The sequence below is a fragment of the Anthonomus grandis genome, chromosome 8, assembly GCF_022605725.1.
Source record: "Anthonomus grandis grandis chromosome 8, icAntGran1.3, whole genome shotgun sequence".
NCBI classification, from domain to species: Eukaryota; Metazoa; Arthropoda; class Insecta; order Coleoptera; family Curculionidae; genus Anthonomus; species Anthonomus grandis.
The window spans coordinates 6,181,865-6,206,945 of record NC_065553.1 but is presented as its reverse complement, the minus strand read 5'-3'; the positions used below and the strand labels follow the sequence as shown (position 1 = coordinate 6,206,945).

At 31.3% G+C, this 25,081-nt stretch overlaps 1 protein-coding gene across 1 annotated transcript; it reads right to left on the bottom strand.

The window, feature by feature from the left end:
- Nucleotides 1-483: 483 nt before the first annotated feature.
- Nucleotides 484-3,876, bottom strand: LOC126739142 (facilitated trehalose transporter Tret1-like). The gene is made up of 2 exons (XM_050444682.1): nucleotides 3,638-3,876; nucleotides 484-1,929 (listed from the first exon to the last, which is right to left on the bottom strand). The coding sequence occupies exons 1-2, from the start codon at nucleotides 3,693-3,695 to the stop codon at nucleotides 560-562; spliced, it is 1,428 nt and encodes a 475-aa protein (XP_050300639.1). The 5' UTR covers nucleotides 3,696-3,876; the 3' UTR covers nucleotides 484-559.
- Nucleotides 3,877-25,081: the final 21,205 nt, after the last annotated feature.

Below are 25,081 nucleotides of genomic sequence, written 5' to 3'. Positions count from 1 at the left end.
TATATAGACTGAGCTGTAAATCACTCTGTAGTATTATTCCTAGTTGCATTTTGTGCCCCGCAGTTCAGTTTTGAAATTTGTAATAAATAATTGTTTAGAAAATGTAACATTGAAAATGTTATTTATTGATTAGGGCAGATCTTAAACTTTGTTGCTTCTGTTAAAATTTAAAGCAAACTGACCAAATTTGTGATAAAGACTTTTTTAATTAATTTCACTAAAATAAAGCTATGGTTTGATTAAGTACTTTTAATTTTTTGTTTACTAAGTAATTTGTAAATGATATATATGTGTGAGTATGTTTAATAATCATGATAAAAACCAACTGACCAGCATCTTTAAAAATTATGTTTATAAGGTGAAGAAACTATAAAAAATCACTAGTGGTAATACCCAAAACTTAGGATTCCTTATTTAGTTCCTAAATTTAAAAAAAATACTATATAGGCAAATTTTATCTAACTTTAAAAATAATACACTATCTATAAACCAAAAATTATATTTTCGTCTTTTAAAATATTATCACAAGTTCCTTTTAACTAATTCTAATATTTCATTATTATACTACGACATTATTTCTAGTTACATCCTCACAACTTAGTTTCTCTTCTACCTCACTATGACCTTTAAGCATCAGTTGAATCTCATCCAGGGTTTTACCCTTGGTTTCTGGAATGTAGAAGTACACAGAGACAGCAGCGGTAAAGCTACATAAACTAAACAAATACATAGGCACTTGCATGCCAAAAGTCTCAAATGTCCAAGAAAATATGTTTAGTGAAGCGATTCCCGCTATAACATAGAAGACGTCCGCCAGTGTCATCCCCATGGCTTTCACTGTTGTTGGAAATATCTCGCCAACTATGACTATAGGTACTATACCCATTCCCGTTTTAAATGTCGCTGCATATGTCATTACACATGCCAATGGAATCCAGCTGACTCCAGACACGTCGTATCCCGTGTTTTTAATTTGAAAATATGTCGCTAGAATTACGAGGGCAATGCCTGTGGCAACTGCCGACGTAATAATTAAGAATTTTCTACCAAATCTGTCGATGATAGTAGAAGCTATACACGCCCCAATGAGCATTGTAACAGCAAAAATTATTGCCGCTGTCGACGGCGACATATAAATTGAACCTGCATCTTGTAAAATTATGTGAACGTTCATTAACATCACGCTTATTCCAATAAAATGCTGTGCAGTATTTAAAAGTAAGGAAATTAATACTCCCTTACGGTTACTAGGAATTTCAAAAAGGTCTCTGGGACGTCCCCTTTCCATTAACTGTCTTTCAATCGCTTTTTTTATTTCTCTGAATTCTTGTTCAGTTTTTACAGGGTCTGTTCTAAGTCTTTGCAAAGCTTTTTTAGCCTTTTCTTCTTGTCCCTTATGTAAATAATAATAAGGCGACTCAGGCATAAACGGAAAGAATACGAACTCACATACAGACAAGATGACACCTATAGTAGGTGCCACATAATATGGAAGTAATGCTCCAGTGGAATACACCACTAAAATTCCAGTTAGCATCATCAAATAACTGCAAGTGCTCAAGAATCCTCTGATTCTACTATCAGCAATCTCGGCTATGTACATTGGAACACTGATGAAGCACATATTTCCGCCCATTCCGAAAAAGAATCTGGCCGCATAGATCACGTAGATATGAGTGCCGAATAAGGTCATGAGCCAGCAGACAGCGCATAGTACAGCAGCCAAGATCGTAGAACCACGCCTTCCAAAGAAGTCTACCACAAAGACGGTCCCAGGTAGTCCACATGCCGCACCAACAAAGATTAAAGTTTCAAACCAGTCTCCTTCGGCGTGAGTTATGGGGATGTGAGACTCAGGACTAGTGAAGTACGGAATCATAGGAGAGGTCCAGCCGTAAGCCATACCGTTAGCTAGACACAATAAAGTACCTGGAAAGAAAAGTTGTAGATTAAGTTGTAATCTATCGAAATTATATCACTCTTCTTGATTAACTTTACGGAAATTTTTTTCGTACCTAGTAAAAGTAGTCTTTTTTGCATTTATCTTAAGGCCATTTTGACTTAACATCTAAAGAGGCTTATCAATATCGGCATTTATGTAGTTTAGTTATAGCTTGATTAGTTAATAACGTTACAGAATTCAAAATTTGTATGTATTATGTGGGTAAATATAGTATAGGACCTAGTATTAATCATTGCAGTAAACCAACAGTAATACTTATAGAGGAACATATATTTTTCCTTATTGCTAGTGGACCCAACCCAATAGATTTCAAAACCTTTGACCAATAGAATCAAATGTCCTAGTCTACCAAAACTGAGACAATAATCTTAGATCCATAAGCAGCTGTAGCATAGTACAAGGGTCAGAAATTTTACAAGTTATCTCGTTGCTACATTTTATCAATCCCCGATGCAGAAGATTCAGGAGTTGTAAGGCTTAACAAATTTATAGTATTGTTTTCCATGATTGGGTCACCAAGATTAACTTTTTTATCAAAAGATGTATACAAAGTTGTATGTTATTGGTCAAAGCATTCACTGTTGATTTTATAATTTAATAAATAAGTGATAAACTCTTGGAAGTAAAATGGTCAAACCAGGTGGTGACATCTGTGAAAATAGGGTTCTCTCTGCTATTTAGCTAGTTAAATAGCAGAACTCTAGTAAATAGCAATAAATTTATACTACTGCTAGCAACTTTATGTAAAATATGTACAGATATATCTATTTACTTTTAGGTTAGAATATTTAAAGGCTAGAAATAGCATTGCCGTGGAACTAAGGGCAGTTTATTTGCTTGCAGCATCTTTGATGCAATGATGCCGAATACTTGTATAGAAATAGCAAGAAAAACACTTTATAAAGTAATTAAAATTTGTCACTTATTTTGACAGGCACAAAACTATACTACCTCTTTAATAAAATATGAAGCATTTTTTAAATGAAATATGATAGAAGTGAATACTCAAAGTTAAACGAATGCAGGTAACGTATATTAGAGAAAAAGGCAGCAACATTGTAACGTCGCTCGATCGCATTGTTAATTCCACCGACACAAGGAATCTTAACAATAAACTAAACAATATTACCGTTATGTACTTCAAAAGAGTAAAGGTACCTATCTTATACTATTTTTATGGAAATTAATGACCCCTATTCTACGCTTAAGATGATGGCTCTTTCTTGATATGATATGACATTATCGGTGCTTACTTGTAAAAAGATAGGCTTCAATTTCTTAATTAATATTATTATATTGCCTTTATTTAAATTTGAATTATTAAAATATTGCTTTTAACTACCAGAACTTAATTTTAAACGATTGCAATTGCTTAATGAAATAATAACTATTTTTCATTATTTCTAACTTTAGTAAAACTTCCAGGAGCAGATGAGTTACTTTAACTGCCTTAAAAGAATTATTTATTTCAAGTAATTTCTTTTTCATTATACGTAGTGAAAGAAAAAAACGAGATTAAAGGAAAATGACTCAGTCAATGAAAAATTCACCTTAGAAAATTGTTTCAAAATTTAAAAGAATTAATTATAAAAATAACTAGTTTTAATAATAGTCTTATTAACTAGAGTCAATTTTAAGCGAAATTCTTAATTATATACTTGGAAATAAAATTACCTAGAAAAGTAGCAACTAATTGAATCCAAACATCCTTTAAAAGTCCGAAATCAATCATTTTGCGCTCGTTCACTGGACCACTCCGGTATTCCCAACTAAACTGATACGACGGCACTAACTAATATAAAAATATGCCGGCAAAGCTATTTTTATATTTTCAATTTAGAAGTGCCTGTGTCTGTATGTTACGACAAATGCACAATTCAAACACTTTAAATCACTTTAATTGTTATTGGAATTAGAGGCAAAATAAAACAATAGTTGTCTATATATGTAATTAGTGCGGCGAGACACGAGAACCGGATTAAACTTTTAACGTCTTTTATGGCGGTATAATGTTTGGCAAACTCTGCTGTGTCAATCAACCTTGGAAACAGCAGGTAAACTAATAGACGATATCGTCTCGAAAGAACTTTAGGGGTCAGCCAAATTGGTAACCTTATACATTTCTTCGATTCCTACAATAATAGGGACTAAAATAATAATAACAATAATAATAACTACATTCCATAATATATGCAGCCACAAACACTATTTTAAACTATTGTTAACAATAAAATAGTAAAAAAATTAAATAAATAAATAGTGTAAAAAAATAAATAGTGGAAAACGGTCAAAAACCCAAAAAATTAAGACAACGAGCTTGGAAACAAGACTAAATTTTAAAATAACGGAGTCACAAATATACTTATGAGAATCCATCGGGATTCTTGCTAAGCATAAACAAAAATGCATGTAATCGAATGGCAACCAAATCCAAAGAAATCATTTTAAAATGTAAATCTAGTGAAGTCATTGAGTCATACAGAAAAATGTATAAAGTTAAAAATTGATATATGTACGACTTAGGCTTAGCCAAAAAATCAAATTCTGACCAAAAACAAAGGCTGAATGCTGAATTTCTTTTAATTAATTTCTCCGTAATTCATTCTTAATATTTTTCAGGTAATATGAATAATTTACATATATTTTCCAGGCATTTGCATTTATCCCTTTATGCCTTCTGGTAAGTTACAGGTTTTTTATCTTTCCAGAATTAGAAGTAGTTTCTATTCATTAGAAGTATAATTTTCTAAAAAAATATGTTTTTATTATAATGGGACTTAACTTTAATAGATCTATATTTAATCATTTATATTTATTTTAATTTAAACTCACATGAACCTCGAAGTTAATTAAGTAAGAATTTTAGTCCCTATCAATCATTTCATAATAAAATTAATTAACTCTTTTTTAAAAAGAATATTTCCTACCAACTGTCATTGACAGACATGTGTCTTCCTTCACGCCTTTTAGCTCTTCTTATATTAAACCAGGTGACGATAACGGGTTAAAAATTAATTAACTATTGAAATGGTGACTTAATCAAGTGGAACTTTAAAGGGTTCTTTTTTGACAACGTAATGAAAAATTTAACAGGGCTTAATTATTAATGCTTGGTCGCGTATTAGTAATACTCCTAAATGTATACTAACAAGAGAAAATTAAGCGTGGACGATGTCTAGATAAAAACAACTTCGAATCTATGCTCCATATAATACTTTCTGATAACACTTTTTTCTTTTCAATAATAATTTTTGTCGCTTTTGTAATTCCTGATTAAATACCCTTTATATAATTAAGGTAGTATAGCTTAAAAAAATATACAGGGTGTTTATTAATTATGTATCAATAATAAAAAGTGTAAGTTCTTGGGTGAGTTCAAAAAGGAAAGTCTATATCAACATATGTCTTAAATCTCCTAATTTCTTAGCTAAAAAAATAAAATCATTCAAACATACACTCCTTGTAAATACTTCTTTAATATTTTAAATTACACAATGCATACTTGTAATAATGCCTGTAATAAGTATTGGGAAATGTCTACATTTAAAGTAATAAGGAAAACATTATTTACAAGTTAAAATAAGCTTAGATTTGAAGGTTTGGAAGCGTTCATAGTCTTAGCAAATTTAAGCCAGTTAAGTAAACTTTGTCGAGCTACTAAAGTAAATCTACGGGGGCACTCACACGCGCGAGTCTACAGCGTATATAGGCATTAAATTGTTTGTGTCACTGAGGTCCAGCCCACTTAATCACGAAGCTGTGTGTCCAAAACTTGAAGCTCGCAAAGTTTCTTAATCCGTTTTGGGCTCCTGGAGGAATCAATAACTTGTAATTTAGACTTCGGGAGGGAGGCCACGCAACGTCAAATTCGTTAACCTGGATCGAGGTAATAAATTTTCGCCACGATGGGCTCTGTTTACCTTACTTCACTTCGGTGCAGTTAATGGAGTTATTAGCACTGATATCTTCTCTTATGAAAATTTTAAATTTCAATATATAAGTAAGGCTACGAGTTTGTTATTTAATAGCAGTTTTTGTAATTATGAAAAGGTTGCGATTTATATCTCAAACGTACTTGGAAATAGGGTGCTAAATAAATTTAGAGTGAGTGAACCAAGATTTTATGGGGATTGTATCAAACAAATGTGTAATTTTACAACGCACTTTAAATTAAAATGTATTAATTTAACCTAGAGCTACACTAAACTGAGGATACACATAATTTAAAAATATAGATTTGCCGAGAAATTTGAAAAATATTGATTAAAATATTGGAATTTTCAAATTTACTTTTAATGATCCTAATACACATACGTATGAAAATGTCACATTTTTCACTTCAGGTCACAATATACTTATACAATCATATTTTAGATCAGAACGGTTTATTGCTCAGGCCAAGGAAGTAACTAGCTAACTATATTTTGCTGCTATATTTTGTTTTTACATTCATATTACCAACTTCACTATTATTAATTTCTGTAAATAGTATTTGTATGCGAATTGTAGCTAAATAATTATTTTAATTAAACCAAGAGTTTGAAGAAGTCGAAGACAATAAAGTAAATTTTATTACTACTATTATTCATTGTTAAAGACACTGATAAGAGGAACGTGAGGAACATCAGATATCTAAGACGACCTAAGCCAACGGCAGAGCTAAAATTTAAAGATTATCATCGTTGTCATCCTCTTTCATAAAAAAAGCTTCCTATCAATCTTAAAGTACTCTTCAATAAACAATACTAGACTAGAATAGACGAATTTCGCAGTATATGGTATATATCATCGAATTCATTCCTACGGGCTTATAAGACGTCGCCCAAGATAAGTACTACCTGTCAGTTTTCGTCATAAATTAAAATGTTTCAATGCACGGGGAAACTAGGGCGAAGAACGGAATAAAAAATGAAAAATGGATCGTGTTTTAAGATTAATATTGACTTTGGCTGTATGCCCACAATGATCGTAGATTGGTGACATTGAACAGGCGAAAAGCGCTTTTTTAAAATTTGTTTGTTGTTGAACGAGGAATAGCTCATATATCAAAATGTCCTCTGCTGATACCACCATGGATAGCTTCAAGAACTTGTGGAATCCGTTTTCGAGAACTGCCAAGTATGTTTTTTCTTTTGCATTTACGCTTTCATTGAGCCCGGTAATCTTTTAGTTTTTCCTTTTTCATTATGGCTTAAAAAGATACTCTTATAGCCCCTTGTAGCCGTTGAAGCCCCCCTGCTATTTATCGTTTAAAGTTTTTATAGTGAAACATCAATTTAATAGAAGCATGGTCAATCCTAAGAATGACTCGTTGACTATACAAATATTAATGGAAATGTTCAATATCTTTTACTGCTCCCAATAGCCCACGTTTGGTCACACAGTCGTTCCTTTTTGACTTTGATAGCGTTTTAAGCTATTACTCGCTTTCCATCTTCATATTTTTGTGAAAGGACGGATTTAATTCCAACATTTATTGCATCACTGCATTTTTTGATATTACATAGTTGAGGTATTGAGCTTCTTTTTGAAATAAACAAAAATTCTTAGGACTTGGCCTCTCGAAGCTTAACAAATACTTTTTAAATATTCTTTAAATGTTTTTCCCAGTATAATGACGCCAACCAGATAAACTAAGCATGATAACCAAGTCATTTCACATAACACAGTATTCATAATCCGTTTAAAGGTGGCTGTATCATTACAGAGTCCAAAGAGCATGACTGTAAACTGCCAAAGTTCTGTTTCAGTCAGACATGCAATCTTTTTCTTGTCTTCTGATGCATTTTTCCCTGTCAGTATCCACTCTTATTCAGCGTGAAAACCATTGTGAACCTCATAGCGTTGTCGTCAATTCTTGGCATAGGATAATTATCTTTCTTAGTAATATAATTCAGTCGCCAATAATTTATACAAAATCTGGTAGGTCTGTCCTTTTTCCTTACTTGTACAACCAAATAAAGCGCAAGAGCTCTAGAATGGTTCTATAAGTTCTATAAGTTCTTTATTTTCTACATTAATTTTGCCGCTAAAGACCAATAGTTTCAAGAGAATACTGATAGTCAACGCAAGCAAGTATACGAATTCCAGAATATTTAAACTATAAGGATTTGCAATAAAATAACCTAAATTATGGGGCTTTCAAACAAGATGAGCTACTAAAAACTGAACACTATAAGTGAAAATAACAAAAAGAGTAAGTAGAACCCTAAGTAAATTCAATTTATCAAGTTCACAATCAAAAGTTAAGGGTAAAGTCTATGCGTAGACAAAATACTGAAACCTATAATACTTAAAATTGCGTGCTAAAATATATGATGCTCTGGTACCTACAGTAGTGCGAACGCGATAAGTCGAGATATATATCGTATGTTTCGCATCTAGATCCCAGTAATTCCTGATTCTAATTAAATGAAGCAATTAAATACATTCCGTATTATATTAGAGCTTTCTTAGAATCAATAAAAAAGAAACTACTTGTGGGTTATACATTTATACAAATGATAGTAGGGGGCTCAAAGAGCGAGAGCAAGATAAAAAACAATGATTTATAATCTTAAAATTAATATGTCTATTATATAGTAATTATTTAAATTTAAATAATTTACATAACTATAACATAACTAAATACATAAGTATAATACATAACTAAAGATAAAAACTATGGCAATCTTATAAAATATCTTGAATAATTTCTCAAGTCAGATAAGGGTTTTTGCGCCAACAATTTAACGTTGTGGCTATCTCAGTGAGAAAGGACCATCTCGTTAGGTTTTGTTCTGCGTAAGTAAACAATAAATATTAGGTCAGACAAGGAGGGCCGATTTTCAACGAGCCTTAAGCTTAGATACTTTATACTATCACAGTCTGATAAATCAGCTTTTTCATATTTACCTCGTTGAAAAGTTATGTTCAGTCAAAAGACCTTAGCATAATTTTTAATTTATCTTTTTCAGACTGTCCTAATTTTTTACTTGTGAATTTGCTTATAACGCTTCTACAATTTTTATTAAAAATGTAGAGATCCTCACTCTCTTTCTTATTATTTTAGAAAACAACATGAGCTGGTATCCAGGTATTCAATTCTTTAAGACTTTTATTGATGGTCTATATAATTCGTATAACCTTGCACCCACTTTTTAATTTATTTCAATTTTAGTTCTTTTCCCCGATTTATGGTAATTTTATGATAACGCAAAAGCCCTGCAAAAGCGAGAATCGATTTGCATTTGATTATCGTGGTAATCTGCGACATCGCGGAAATGGTATCAGAAGCACTACACAGATGCCGAGTATTCTTTCGTATACGAATTCGAATGATACAAGTGGTACACCGCACGACATCTCGAAGTTTAGCAGGAATCTTCCGGAACATTGCATTCTGCCGAGTATATAAGGAGCCGGATTACCGATAGTTGTCAGTTATCAGTTCAGTCAAGTAAAGTTCGAAATATTGGCGCGAGATTTAAATATGTAGTTGTAAATAAATACAGTAAACAATATTTCTAGTAGTCGTGAGTATTATGTGTAAATAAATTGATTGTAGAAATAGTATGAATAGTGAAATGTGTAAATAAATTAGTTGGTTATTTTCGATTGTTTTAATTTACATATAACGGTCGTGAACGCTACAATACTCAAATGCAATTTATCTAAACAAACAAAGTACTGATAACTCTCCTAAATACGCTTGCTAAAATATGGGATGCTTTGGTACCTTAACCAAATTGTACCTTAAGTATTGAAAACACGACGGAGATTCGAGATCCATATTATATAGGTTACAGTAATTTGTGATTTTACTAAAATGAAGCAAATAACTAAATTTCTCATAATATTGGAGCATATTCTGCGATTAGGAAAGTAGAAACGTAAGACTGTAACTCCAAGTGAAGGATAAAAAAAAAAGAGAAAAGCTTAAAGCCAAATTTTGTTTTCCAATTTCATTTGATAAGTTTTTCTAGTCATCCCACTATGTTTATAGTGTTATATCAGTAGGAAGAAGTTCTAAATTTGATCCAATAAATCTACAGGAGATATAATTGAAATAGTATTCTAACGCTATAGCTGCTGTAAGTATGCTGACTTGAGTACCTAGAGTTCTAATATCTTATCTTCATGATTATTTTCTCACGATACGAGTTTCGGCTTAGCGTATTATCTCGCAACGCAACGATCTGTGTTTACTCTGAGACTTTATTCCTTATTATTGCTCTTAATTATTAAAATAAACAGATCACTAGTCTTTGCCAGTACTTCAATATTTTAAACTGGAATAATAATGACTGTGTAAATACAGTAGACTTTGGGTGACAAAAACAACTAAATTAAACGAGTAGTTTTTATGAGACTTGAATGTTTCAAGTACGTTTCAACAACTACTGATACATACTGATACATAACAATCAAAAAACCTTCAGGTTATTCAGTAATATCCGAAGAAAAAAGTTCAAATATCAATAAAAATAATAGCAAAATTCAAACAGTCTACGTCTGTCTCTTTACTCTAACTTGAGTATGTGTGAAGTTTCTACATTTACGTTAGTTTCCTTTTTCTCTTAGCAACAAATGTACATTTTGGATGGGTAAAATAAGCTTTATTCTATCCTGTAGAAAATATATTTTCAATATTCAGAAAAAAATTATGTGTGAATAGGGATACTAGAAAAACACATCAAATGCCCTCTTTTTATTAATGAAAATTAGACAGAAAGATTGTATTTTAAATACGTTGGAGAATATCACCCTCTCGTTATTGAAATTTAAAAACTAATTCTCAAGATTAAATAAATTTAGTATGGAAATTATATTTTTATAAAATAATGCTTCAATTTACTGCAAGGAAATCTCTAAACACGCAATCTCTAAAACTGACCACCTCGTTGATATTTAACTGTGAATATACGTCACAAATTTACTTTACAAGAAGGAAGGTAGTCCGGTTTATTCGTATCGCATCTTGGGCTTATTTCCTTAAGGGTCTGATAGGGATACAATAAACGGACTCAACGAGGAAGTTATAGGAAAGGAAGCAAAATTTATTCCCAAGAAAGCTTTTTTTAAGAAAATACAATTTTGTTATATGTCCTTGAAAATGATCACGAGTGTAGTATAAGTAACATCACTCAATTACTATTATTATAATTTGCTATAGGTGAAACAAAGTCATCCTCGTAATTATCATTCTGAGTAAAACTATTAATGTCATTAATTGCAAAAATTAAAGTAATTTAAGTAAATAAACATACGTGATTACGCATTTTTAGAAAATGAGATAAGTCGGTATTATCAAACATGTATTTACCAAATTAATCAGCGGCATAAGAATAGTAGGATGCAAGGAAAACTCTTTCTGGATCGGTCGCTAATAAAAATTATTATTTTTTTTGGTTAGATTTGCATATGCGTGTACTCACGAGCTACGAAATTTTAGTTTCACTTTGTTCTATCACTGTAAATTGACTGAATATTCCAGAAAGTACAATACTTCAATTTACGATATCTACATACTTAACTGTGAAACAATTTTTTAAATTATGAGCAAAGAATCACTAATGGTGCAAATTTATGTGCAATCTTTTTCTAATAATTGCTCATTTTTCGATAAACGTGCTAAATTTTCATTCAATTACCAGGGTACCCACATAACTTAAAAGAAGGTATATCCAATCTAACCCTCTCGAAAAATTATTTAGATGGCCTTTTTATACGTGCGAATTTAACAGGTAATTTAAATTTGAAATTATCCTAAAAGCTGATTAATTTCGCGCAAAGGGATTCTTTAATAGTGCGTGATTATATTCCCAGATTTGAATGAAGCCCTGGTATTGTATTGTAGTTTCAGTGTTTCTATTATACAGGTTTCAACAGATAATTTTTTTTTAATTGCTTGGACCCGTCGATTTTATTTGTATTCGGGGCATATTTTTTATATTTAATATGGAGGACTTAAAAAAGCTTTGCAAAAAATATTTTTTTTTCAAATTGCAACCCACTTTTATTGCATTATTGCAGGATTGTCCTCACAATTTTAAATATTTTTCATATAACATAAGTCTAAGCGTTTTGCAGTTATTCAAAGTTTTCATTCTGATTCAAAATTTGAAAAGTGAAAAAAGATCATGAGGAAAAGGAAAAATAAAATAATTTTTAAATCGTTTTATTCTATCGAAAACAAAGCTTCGTAAACTTAAAAATAATTTTATTTTAGCATATGTTTCTAAATGTCCTCCGTTAATCAACTGACAAAAGCCTAATCGATCTACAAGTTCCTGCTGCACATTTAGAACCATTTTGGGCGTTATTCCTCGTATTTCTTGACGGATGCGTTGTTTTAAATTATCTAGATTTGCTGGTTGGCTTTTAAATACCTTTCCTTTAACGTATCGCCATAAAAAAAAGTCTAGTGGTATTAGATCTAGTGATCTTGTTGTCCTCTCAAGAACACCGCTTTTTCCAATCGACTTGTTTGGGAAAATGTCGTGCAAATTATTTCAAACTTCCACAACAAAATGGAGGGAAGCACCATCTTGTTGGAACCAGATGTTATGGCAAATCCGATCTTGGGAAAAATGGTAGCCTAAGCTGGAACAAGTTCCTTTTTTAGAAAACTCGGGTATCTCTTACCTGTTAAATTTTCCTCAAAGAAGAAAGGCTCGATAATAATGTTAAACAACTAACAATGCCAGCCTATACGTTTATTTTTCGATTGAATTGTGAATACCTTTCCCTCATCTAATGTGGATTTACATTGGACTACTACCGATAATTCTGGGTATTTACGCTACCATTCAAGCAGAAAGTGGCTTCATCGAAAAAAAGTATATATTTTTTAGCAAATTTCGATTCTCCAAACAAAAAATCAAACTGTCGATATTGATGAACGATTGGCGTATCTTTGATTAAATAACTCGCAAGCTTCCTGATGCGTTCTCGATTACCGTAGCTAATCATCATCAAGATTTCTATGCACTGTGTCTCAGTAAGCCGCATAATCATATTTTTAGCGTTATTAAAACGAAAAAAGACTGAAAAACTAGTGAAACGTTACCAAAATACATACAGAACTGTCAACGGTCATAACTATTGATATCAATTATTCTTTTGTGACCCGCGTAATGAATCTAAAGCCTGCTATGGAGATATGCTAGGCAAAATATGCCCAAAAAAAATGAATCGACGAGTCCGACCGATTTTAAAAAACAAAATTAGAAGATATTGAATTTATCACCCCCTATATGGGATTATGAGGTGTTCCGTACATTTTTTCGGTGCCTATGAGCGTTTCGGCTATAAAGCTTTACTAATGGCCAATATCGTTATTGCACGTACGCTCTAATAAAGATCATATTATTAATATAATCTTTATTAGAGTTCTAATATATTAATAAAGACGCTCTAATGATATTCACTTTGGTTTATATAGAGTAGCTGGACTCGTATTGAATATACTGTCTAGTATATCTGACTAGGTTTCCTCAAGCCGAATGTTTTTATTTTCTGTATCTATTTAATATTGTTAAGCTGGTGCAAGACTTCGCTTAGATCATTTTCGCTTTGATCCGATATGATCAGGGTATTGTTCATATAACGAAGCCATATCAAGGATCTATATACACAGGTTATGATACATAGTATTTTGTTGCAGGTTTCTAAAACCATTCTATATAAATATTTACTAGGACTAAAGAGATGATAAAGATGAACGATTAATGAAGATTCTTCCCCTGAGGAAAAACCTTTTATTTTAAAGTAGGATCTATCAAAACATTCCTTCATTTCTGATACATTACACCTATCAGAGGCAGTAGAGTTCGAGTCTAGGAACCCGTGTCCTTGCTAAGGTGTGTTCCTAATCGTACTTAGGATATTAACGTTGTTATAAAGATTTTATATACCAAGCATAAAATTAACTATATATATCGATGACAAGTAAGAACATCTTTATGTGTGCTCTCATACATTACTTAACACTGAAGCGCCTAAATGTCTCCTTTCAAAAATGACAAATCTATAAAATTCACGGATATATCTTTGAGTTTATGTTCCCTATGCTTGTTATGTATCTATCCTTATCCTAGTTATGTTTTTACTTTTTTTAGTTTTAGTTGGAAACTATGCCTTTTTCGGGTATATATAGAAAATCTTACCTAAAGTATTCATTTTTACTTTATAGATAAAAACATAACCCGTACATTTCTGAATATATCGTATTTTAGCGTAATGTCCGTTAAAAATATGTTCTATAATATTTCTACCCTCGCAAATCCATCCATAGTTGTGGCTTTGTATTCCGAGACAACGCAGAGAGCAATCTCATCAAAAGTTCGCGTTCCTAAAATAAGCTCTTTCCTTTGATAGTTCGTATAAATCTAAATTTTATTCGGGGCGTCCCGTACTGCCCAATCTGAACCCCGGCATCAATATTTATTGTCACATTTCCTCCCGAATATTGTCTATATAATTTACCATGAAAATCCCCGAAATACAACCAATATGGTGTTGCGGATCCGGCACTACGCATTTCCATTTTTGACTGTTTCTGATCCCACATAATAAATAGGTTTTTTTGGGGGAGTCTCTTGTCATATATATAAAAGGGATTTGTGCCGGACGGTGGGGGAGTGGCTATTTTCTTTGCACCCCATTTTTTTGGACCTTTAAATCGCCCTAATGCGAGTGCTGTAGAGTTGGGCTTTGCGTAAGGATTAATTAGGTGCTTTTATGGAAAAATTTAATTTGTTTCTTAGTGATTAAAAAGACCATGGTCAAAAGAATATATTTAAATTTATAAGTTGTTTGCAAATTAATCCAAGATGTTTTATGTGAAAGAGTTTTTATGCGCAAAATAGTGTAATACCTGTTATTAAGGATTTTCGGTTTAAATATAACTGCAAGAAAGGCCCATGAATTTTTTTTGGGCAACAAAAAGTTACTTCCAAATTCGGCCAATTTTCGGCTTTTTAGGAAGGTCATCAGAGTCATTTAAAAAAAGAACCACATAACACAAATATTGAAATGTGGGTTGCCTTGTTAACGCTAAGAAACTTTGGCGCTCTACCAAAGGTGCAATAATTCGAATTATTTTTGACATTTGTATGCCATAACTATTGGCAACCCGCCTAGCCGATCAAATTTCAAAGAAAGCGTGGTATTATATTAGGAGGTATTATATTATTTTAATTATCAATTTATTAGTATAATTTATATAATTAGTATAATTTATTATATATTATAATAGTTGGATTATCAAAGAAAGGGAAATTTAGTACTTATTTAGTTACTTAATTAGTACTTGATTTAATTATTTATGATATACAGTGAAACCTCTCTTGAGCGGACACTCATGGGACCTTCAAAAAGTGTCCGCTCAACGGAGGTGTCCGTCCAAGGGAAAAAGGCCACACAGAAGCAAAATTAAACAGCATGTTATTTTTTTAAACAAGTTTAATATTAATTATTTAATAACAATAAGTATATAATTAGAGTTACAAAATAATTATAATTATGAAAAAAAATTAACCTAAAAAAAAAAACAAAAAAAAAACTTATGAAATAACAAACCGAAAATAAGCTAAACTAATACATACATACATATAAAGATTTTTGTAAGAAATAATATGTAAATATTTTGGAACACATGTACAAATTAAGATCATTGTTTATATTTAAAATATTCTAATAAAGACGTTTGTCGATTTTTTTTGTTGAGCAAAGTATCTTGGAAATGAAGATCAAGCTTAGATAGTAAATCTAGAGCAGATAGGTCACCCCTAGCCTGAGTGAAGCGTTTTAACTGTTGCGTCATATTAAAAGCCTGTTGATAGGTGGTCAATTCCTCTTCTTCCTCAACGTGTTCCTCTTCTGACTCATCGGATGATACCACTACTTCCCCTTGATTCGAAACCTCCAGAGGAAGGTCATCAATTTGCTCCAATATTAAATCATTATCTATATTAAAAAATTCGTTAATATCATTATTGTTTATCATTCCAAAATTATCCGTACTCCTCAACATTTGAGCTGAAAGTGACAATGGAATGTCGTCTTCATTTTCCCAGATTTCCAGGTTTTCTGCTCTAATTTCTGAACTATTAGAGTGTGTAATGCCAGACTTAATAAAGCAATTTTGAACCGTTTTCTTTATCACTTGGTCCAATGCAATGTTTATAAAGTGAATGGCATTTAGGACGTGTATTTTTCTGGCTAATTCTTGGGTTGATTCAGCAGTATTTATGGCTAATAAAAGTTTTTTAATAATGATTGTCCCATAAAATGTTTTAAAACTCTTAATAATGCCCTGATCTAAAGGCTGTACAATAGAAGTGCAGTTTGGAGGCAAAAAAATCAATTTAATATTTTTCAATCTTATATCCTTTGGGTGACAACATTTTTTTCATTCACGCATCAACGCGTTAATTTTGTTCCTTGGTGTTTATATTAGTTTTTGTGTGGAATCGTGGATTCTTAACCAGTAATATGAAACATTGAAAATATAAAGTTTTGAAAGGTCAACTCGTGAGGCTACTGCAAATGTAATCAGAATTGGTGATGAGGAAAGTGCCAATATTGCTTTTAAGCTACCCTTAAAAATAAAACAGAACAAGCAGCTCTGTATTGTGGAGTAGGGTGATCTACTATAATTAAAATTAGAAAAGAAGATCAACATCGACGTGAGTTTGACCCTACAGAGTCTTTATCGACTCCAGGAAAAACACGTAAGAGATTATCAGTACTGGAAAAAATTGATGATGCTGATTTTGGCGTAATAAGAAGAATTATTGAGAAATTTTGTACAGAACATAAAGTGATACCACCTTAAGGAAAGATGCTGGCGAAAATTAAGGAGGAAATTAAATTTCCATATGAAAAAGACTCACTGCGAAAATTATTAAAAAGTAATGGATTTTATTGGAGAAGATGTCAAAACCGGCGCAAAATTTTAATGGATTATTCGGAATAGCAGAAAACATTATTTCAAGTGGTCGCTACATTGTAGTACATGCCGAAAACTTTGGGAATAAATTGGGAAAGGTTGGGAAGAAGAAAACATTGATCCTGATTCTGACTAATGACAATTTTGAACAATGACAATTTTTTTGTGTTAATTGTTTTATGTTTATTAGTATAAATTTAAGTAATATAACTATTTGTATAATTATACATATATATCATTTATTATGTATAAATTCTTTTAAGTTAGATTGTAGTATTTAATTTTACATGTGTTTTGTTTAATTTTTTTGTTTTATGATAAAAATAAAAACATTTACTTCAAATCATGTTAAGAAAAAATTTTCATTAATATAGGTGTATAAAATCTATTGCTTTTATTCTTGGTTATAAAAATAAAAAAAACCAGGTAAGTAGAAAGTAAAAAGGTAAAATATCCAATATTTTTTTAATTGACAGTGTGCGCCACTGAAAATGCCTCAAGATCAAGTTCGAAATGTGTTTTTTACAGTATTTATGGCCTTTTTTCCCCTTTCGTCGCGATTACAGTTACCGCCGATAAATAGTACTAAATGTCTTAATCTGCAGGTAAAGTCCAGTTCAGAGATCTATTAGAATCTTTGATGTGTCGCAGATGCCGCAGTAACTAGTCCGTGCGCCTATGTCGTATTTATTGTCGCATGATATACATGTTTAAATGGCAAAATTTTATATTGTTTATCTATGCAAAACCGGTTCTAAGATATTTGGTTCTAAATTTATATTGTCTTATTAAATATGACAATTATTGGGAACTATCTATGAGAGAAAAGTTATGAAAATGAAGTAAAATGCACCCCACGCATTTTACTTTGATTTGAATTATGCTGTTAATAACTTACATATTAGTATGACTTTTATTTGAAATAATTAACGATTGATTGTCCGACCTTCTAATATTGTAATAAAAACTCTTTGTAATTAACAATTATTTTCTACTTTTTAGTTTGATTAGCAATAAAAGCGTGTTCTTTTAGTTTTTTTAAACTATTATTTATTTATGTCACAAAAAATATAAAAAGAATTTGCACAAAAAAAAGAAATTTCCCTAATACAAATCGATTTTAACTAAGCAGAACACCTCTTGACTATGCAATTTGCTATAGCTTCCTAAATTAACAAAAGATGGAACAGTAAAAGATACTATACATAGGAATATGTAGTGTTTCAATTAGTTGTTTAACAACATTTTATTTTATAGTAATAAATTACCCATTTACAACAAAGTGATTTAGAGTTGGCTTGTTGTCAGTCTACTCTATAGTTAACCCTTTAATAGTGGCTATATTAGTACTATCTTAATTGCACAGATTAATGCAGTTAATTATTAAGATTTTTTAAGACCTCTGTCTATGTAACTGCATGTTATGTAAAAAAATAGGACACTGGAATTTCATATATGTTTTTTAAAGATCTTAAATCATAAATACAAGAGCATGATATACTTGTTTGCAGTTGTTGCTCAGAGAGGCAGTCGTGTAACAATAAAACAATTATTTATTTTAGTTACTTTATTACATATTTAACTGCCTGTAATTTAACGGTCTGAATATGAAAAAAACGCAAGATTATTACCTTCAAATTACGAATAAAAAATCTATTATACTATTGGCAGTTTGCTCACGTTTTGTATCAGGTGCGGGTGGGCAGAGGGGAGGGAGGCCAGTCTATCGATTCTACCGGCATCACTTCGGGAAATAAACATTCGCCGAAGTCCCGGAGTCCCAACACAATATTCTTATTGGGGATACCGTTGTGGCTCATTCAATTATATTCCTGTCGAGTGTCGCGACCTCCACGAAATTTGTTACCTTTCTATATTCTTCTGATATATAAAATATCACTTTTTTTTTGCTTGAAACCTACTAAAAAAGGCCGCGGTTTGTTGGTTTGTTACAGGGTAAACGGATATTTTATAAATTATTATTTCTTAAATTTTTTCATTAACTAAGATGTGCTGTCAATCTGGCATCAAAACAGGTTTGTAAGATCCGTCCAAAAAATGCATGTAACTTTGTGTTTTATCAAAAAAATTTGAGGAAGCATCTTGCTTCCATCACCTACATCACGAAAACACCAGGTTAACACGGGATTTGAGCAAAACTGAAGAAATGAGAGCTCATCTTGACTAAGAAAACTACGTTCTTGTGACAGACTGACTATTCTAGTTTTGCTTCCTTCAGAAACAAATCATTCCAACATAAAATATCAGCGTCAAAAGACAGAGAGAGAGGGAGAAAATCCAGGCCGCAACATACACACGTTTTACTTTTGATGTTTATTTCGTAAAGAATTAGGTTCCCTAATAAAGTTTCCCTGGTTTTATGTTCCTTTTATTGGTCCACTCGCTATCATATTTCACGCTCCGTCTTAACTTTATCCTGATGGCACTGAAAATGAGCCATAAAAATCCAAACAGCACGGATTTGCTCTCTTTATGTTATTCGTATTTCCTCTCCCGTTTCTTTTGCGGGATTGTTTGGCGTATAATAATAAAAACGCCCGGAGTATTACTGGTTATTGTCACATATGCCAGTAAAAATACAAGGACAGGGATAGAAATTGATGTTTTGTAAATAATGCATGCTAAATGTCGCTTGTGGATAATTTGATTTCGAATTGGAATTGCGTGATTTTATATATAGGATCTTTTATATTTATCTTTTTATTTGAAACAATAATCAAAAAAAATTACAAATATTAAAAATCGACTACTAGGGATATTTAATAACCATCGGCGATAAGGTTCCTTATATACTCGGCTTTTCCAGAATATTTCGTTTCCAGATGTCATACGATGTACCACTTTTATACACACGCATGTACACACGCATTTTCAGAAGAGGAAATTTTCAGCTGTTTTGTGTTAGATGTTGGATTAAAAATAAAAAGTAGAAATAGGTATATGTTATTCTAAGCGCAAAATAACATCTTCAAAGGAAAAATTAATAAATATAAAATACTTAATTTCCATGAAAATGCTTTTTATTAGACAAGTACTTTACTCTAATGAAGTACGTTAAAAAAACGCATAAAGAGTTTACAAGCGATAATATTTTTTATAATTTAAAGCATAATCTATTAATAATAAATATTTATTAAGTAAATACTTTTGACGACGTCAATGGCAAAGATTACTTGCGTCGGTGCAATTAACAATGCGCGTGAGCGGCGTTGCGATGTTGTTGCCTTTTTCTCTAATATACGTTATCTACATTCATTTAACTTTGAATGTTGATTGCTTTATAGAGTATCTTATCATATTGTATGAAAAAAAATGCTTCACATTTTATTGAAGAGGAATAATATTGTTTTGCGCCTATCAAAATAAGTGACAAATTTTTATTATATTATAAAGTGTTTTTTTGTGCCATTTCTACATAAGAATTTGTCATGATTGCATCAGAGATGTTGCAAGCAAACAAACTGCGCATAGTTCCATGGCAATGCTAATTCTAGCTTTTCAATGTTCTTAGAATACAATATATGTACCAACTTCTTTTGCAATGTTTACTAATGCCATACTATTAACAATACCCCAAATTTCTCATTATCTACATCTGCTGCTGTATGCCGCTTTTCTTTTTTTTTCTGAAACTGTAGAGCAATTGATATATTCTCAAAAAATTAACCTCTTTTAATAAATCATTGTCAGTTCGTAGCCACATTTGGAAGATCAGCTTTCTGAAACAGTTCTTTAAAAGTGGGGTTAAGGAAAAAATTATCAAAAACTGGAGGGAAGTTTATACACAGTTCAAGATCCGTATATTACTGCATTATCGAATAAATAAAAATCTTACTTAGGACTGGTCGTTATGATATCTTATGAATACTGCATGTTATTCTGTCGATGTATTGTGGGTTGGAATAAAGCTTGTTGACAAGAAATTGTGTCTTGGCGTATTTGGTGGCTATTAATACTCAAAAATTATATATTTGCATATATACATGGATGACATCTCTCACCACTCACTTGCGGAGTGTATCTTAAAAATAAGTAAAGAAAAATTCAAAACTTTCTACATTTGTACATCTAGAAAATTTTGATTTTTTGTGTTTTCCAGAGATTTAAATTCTGCCGATTGAAACAAGATATATAAATTATATGGTAGAGTTTTCGAATACTAATATTTTACGGTTATTTGAAACAGATGATCCTATTACTGCTGCCATGTACTACTGTGTAATTTTTGACAATTAAGACGCGTTGTTCTACCGTGTAATGCCTAATGTTTATCAACTGCCATCTGTCAACTTTTGATCTGTCACGTCATAATCATAAGATATTATGACTGTCAAACAGGGCGCGCGATTCAAATCTTGCGCTTTTATTAAAACACCCTTTAGTTGTCTATAATTTAGGCTCATTGTAGTGAGTAAATTATTTTTCATATTTTGTGACTTATGATTGACGTGCTTGGCAGTTGTTAGATCTTTTAAATTTATCAGTTATAGCGTAATAAATTATAAAAACAGCATGAAGAGTTGAGCTTTTTCTCGAAGATAATGAATTAGGAGAATCTAATTGCTGAGCTGTTTAACCGATAGCATGCCGACAAACATGTTTCTGGGGTAATTGTTTGCAAATTCGTGGCTTAATTTCTTTTAACAGCCTTTAAGCAAAAATAAATCTATTAACTGTACTAAAGGAACCTACAGAGAAATAGCAGTAACGGGGCAAATTCCGATGGATAGTACGCTTAGTATAAGACAATTGGTTGTTGCCTAAGGCGTGACTCGTACAAATCTTCTACCAATATTCAAAAAAAATATGTTTCATCCTTATAAAATTCGGTTAGTACAAGAACTAAACAAAGGCGACTTTGATAGTCATTTATTGATGAATGTAGTTTCTTCTTGAATGGTTAGTTAATTACCACAATTATCGTTACTGGTCCACTATAAGCATTTTTCACTAAGTGACCACCTTGGTTATAATACTTAAGTCCCCTAGTATTTTTTTTAAGGGCACATAAAAAGCAAACTTCATTTATAATACTTCACCTGACCCATAGAAAGTTCTAGGCAGGAATTATTGTCATTTTGCGAAGTAACACCGCAAATGTTCGACAACTGTTTGAAGACCTGTCTCACTATATGGAGGTTAGCAGACAGCAGTTTAAGCATTTATTTAAATAATACAGTAAGTTTTGACTTATGCATTTTTTATTAAACGTATTATTGGTATACGTTTAAAGTGGAATGATTTTCAAAAAAGTATACAGTAACATATAGGTAATTGAAACACTGTTTAATGAGGTATCATTTAAATAAACTGTTGTATAAGTTTTGTATATCAACGAGTATACTACCTTAAAACAGCTGAATTTACAAAAGCTCACCCCAAACTAATCTCCGCTCCAATTCTCGAAATTCCGTTATTTAAATCGGCTCGAAATGGTACCATTGAAACTCTGGCTTAAGCCTTTTTTCGGATCCATCCTATTCAAATTTAACCGCTATACGATACTTAGCCCTATTTTTTTATATAAGGGGGTGAGTAGATATATTAGGTCGCGTCCCATCCAGGTAGTTTTTTGGCGCATATAATTTTCTACATTATAATATTCTGCATACGCGAACGCAGATGTTTCCGAAAGGACCCTAAGAGGAATATAAGGGTTGACACTATTATCTTGCCTATTGATGTTTTGCCGATCGGTTTTACATATGGGGTAATTTAATTTTTTAGTGCAAGTGGTGGCGGATTAAAAGTGGATTGAGGTTTTTGCACAGCTGGCTGAAAAACCGAGCGTTGAAAGTACCAAATATATTTGAGTAAATAAAAATTTTTAAGTATAAATATACCCCTGCATACAAGTGACTTTCTAGTGGTTCTAAGCTGAAAAGGTGGATTTTTTCCCTTTCTCATTTCTTCTTCAGTAAATAGTGAAAGCGGGAATGGCGTAAGCTCAAACGATAAATATTCCTCCAATTCAAACAATTTATTGATATAGGCTTGTAGATAATTTGGCTACTTCCAATTTAATGTAATAAAAACTATTGTGCATGTAAAAATGATGGAGTTAATAAAAAAAAAACAAATATTTAGAGACCGCATAATAATTAGTAGAGTTAACAACTTAGACTCTTGCTAACAACATTTTAGTTGGAAAACTCGGATATAGCATCTCGGGATGGAAGTTCACTAAACTGCGTCAAAAAATTGCGTAGCTGAATTATTTTTTATTATCATATGATTTTATTTCTAACTCTACTAAGGTTACCGGGCAATAATAATATATTGCGTGTTAACGTTAACACTTTCTTAGTAAAAGACGCAAATACATGCAAATTTAGTTTGTATTATTTTATCTATTAAAAAATAGTACTAGGCGGATACGACTGAAACAACTCTATATCCAGTAAAAATATTCAATAAAGGCAAACCGTCTGGTACAGAATCTGGTATATTAAAGGTTTAATATACCAGGCAGTTTGACTAAAGCAACTCTAAATAGAATTCATTTTAAAGCAAATGACACAACTTTTGGATTAACAGCATTATACAAGCCTCCAACCATTTCAAGGACTTTGAAACAATAACTTTTTCTAATATTGAAATTTTTGTTCGAGATATCAATCCAAATATTTTAGAACGAATTGATAATCATATTGCCAATTCTCTTTCTATGATAAACTCATTCGGATTCAAATTATATATTAACAGTCACAAGACTTCTTTCAAAAACTTGCCTAGATCACTTGTTTATCTATCAAAAATATAAATCTAATAATCTACAACTAAGTTCATATGTAATATAGGCAGATATAACAGATCATAAGACCATTAATGTTTCTTGCTAGTCAAATTAATATAATTTAATACATTCTTGACACTAAAACTAAATTGGATATTTCTAAGTTTAGATAACTACTACAAGATTTTGATTGGTCAATTGTGATGGATAATCATGACTCAGATATGGCAACAAAATTTTTTTAGGAACTTACCAACAATTATTAATAAACGCTTCACAAACCTACAATATAAAGCATAAAAAAATAAAAGATTGGATTAGTAACAGTATTATCACATCAATTAAAACTAAAGACCTAATGAAGAAAAAATAATTGAAAATAACAAGGGTAATATGAGAAAGATGTACCAAATAATCAAAGATGCCACATACGCAAACAATAGTAGTAGTAAGAGTAGAAATGGAAACAGCAATTCCAGCACCACAATTTGAATTAATAGAGTGATCTCAACATTAAAAAAATATAGTTCACTAGATTATAATGGTATTCAAGCTAATATCATTAAACAGATACATTAAGAAATAATTAATCCACTATTACATATACTAATATTAGAAACTGGTAAAATCTCCTTAAAACATCAGTAATAACACCCATTCATAAATCAGGTTCCAAAACAGCCATTAATAATTACAGGCCTATTGCCTTTATAAGTAATTTTGCGAAAAATGTATGAAGATTAAATAGCTGAATTTCTTAATAATACATAATGTTTATGCCATGCATCAACTAATAACTGAGGTAGTAAATTATTTAAATCTAAACAGGAAATTTTTGTATATATTCCTCGATCTTGCAAAGGCCTTTGATACCGTGCCTAATACACTTCTTAATGTTCTTGAAAAATATGGAATTCGGGGTACTGCTTTGGAGTTGTTTTTGAGTTATTTATTCAAATTGAATAAATACAAAGTAAAAAGATTTTCGAGTTTACATACCAAAAAACCCCTAAGCATCAATTTTCAAAGTGGTATGTCGCAAAATGTTAAAAAAATTAAGTAAAATCGATTTTTATTTTTTAAATTTAACACCTTATAACTAAGAAACGAAGCAGCTTTGGACTAAGCTAAGTTGCTTTAAATCGTCTTATTTTGACATAAGGAATATGCCCTAGGATTTTGTACAAATTTTTTTTGAGATACCCTGAACATTTATACATTTTTATTTGTTTCTCTCTAATTTGCTTACTACTCCCTTACTCTTTCTTATCTTTGTAATAATATTTATGATAGTTAAAATATTGTTAAGGTATATTAAAAAGCCAGTAACATGATTTCATACCACACATACAGATGTTTAACATCTAGGTGTTTGACTATATCAATATTAAAATAAATATTATATTTTATAATAATAATTTTTTTA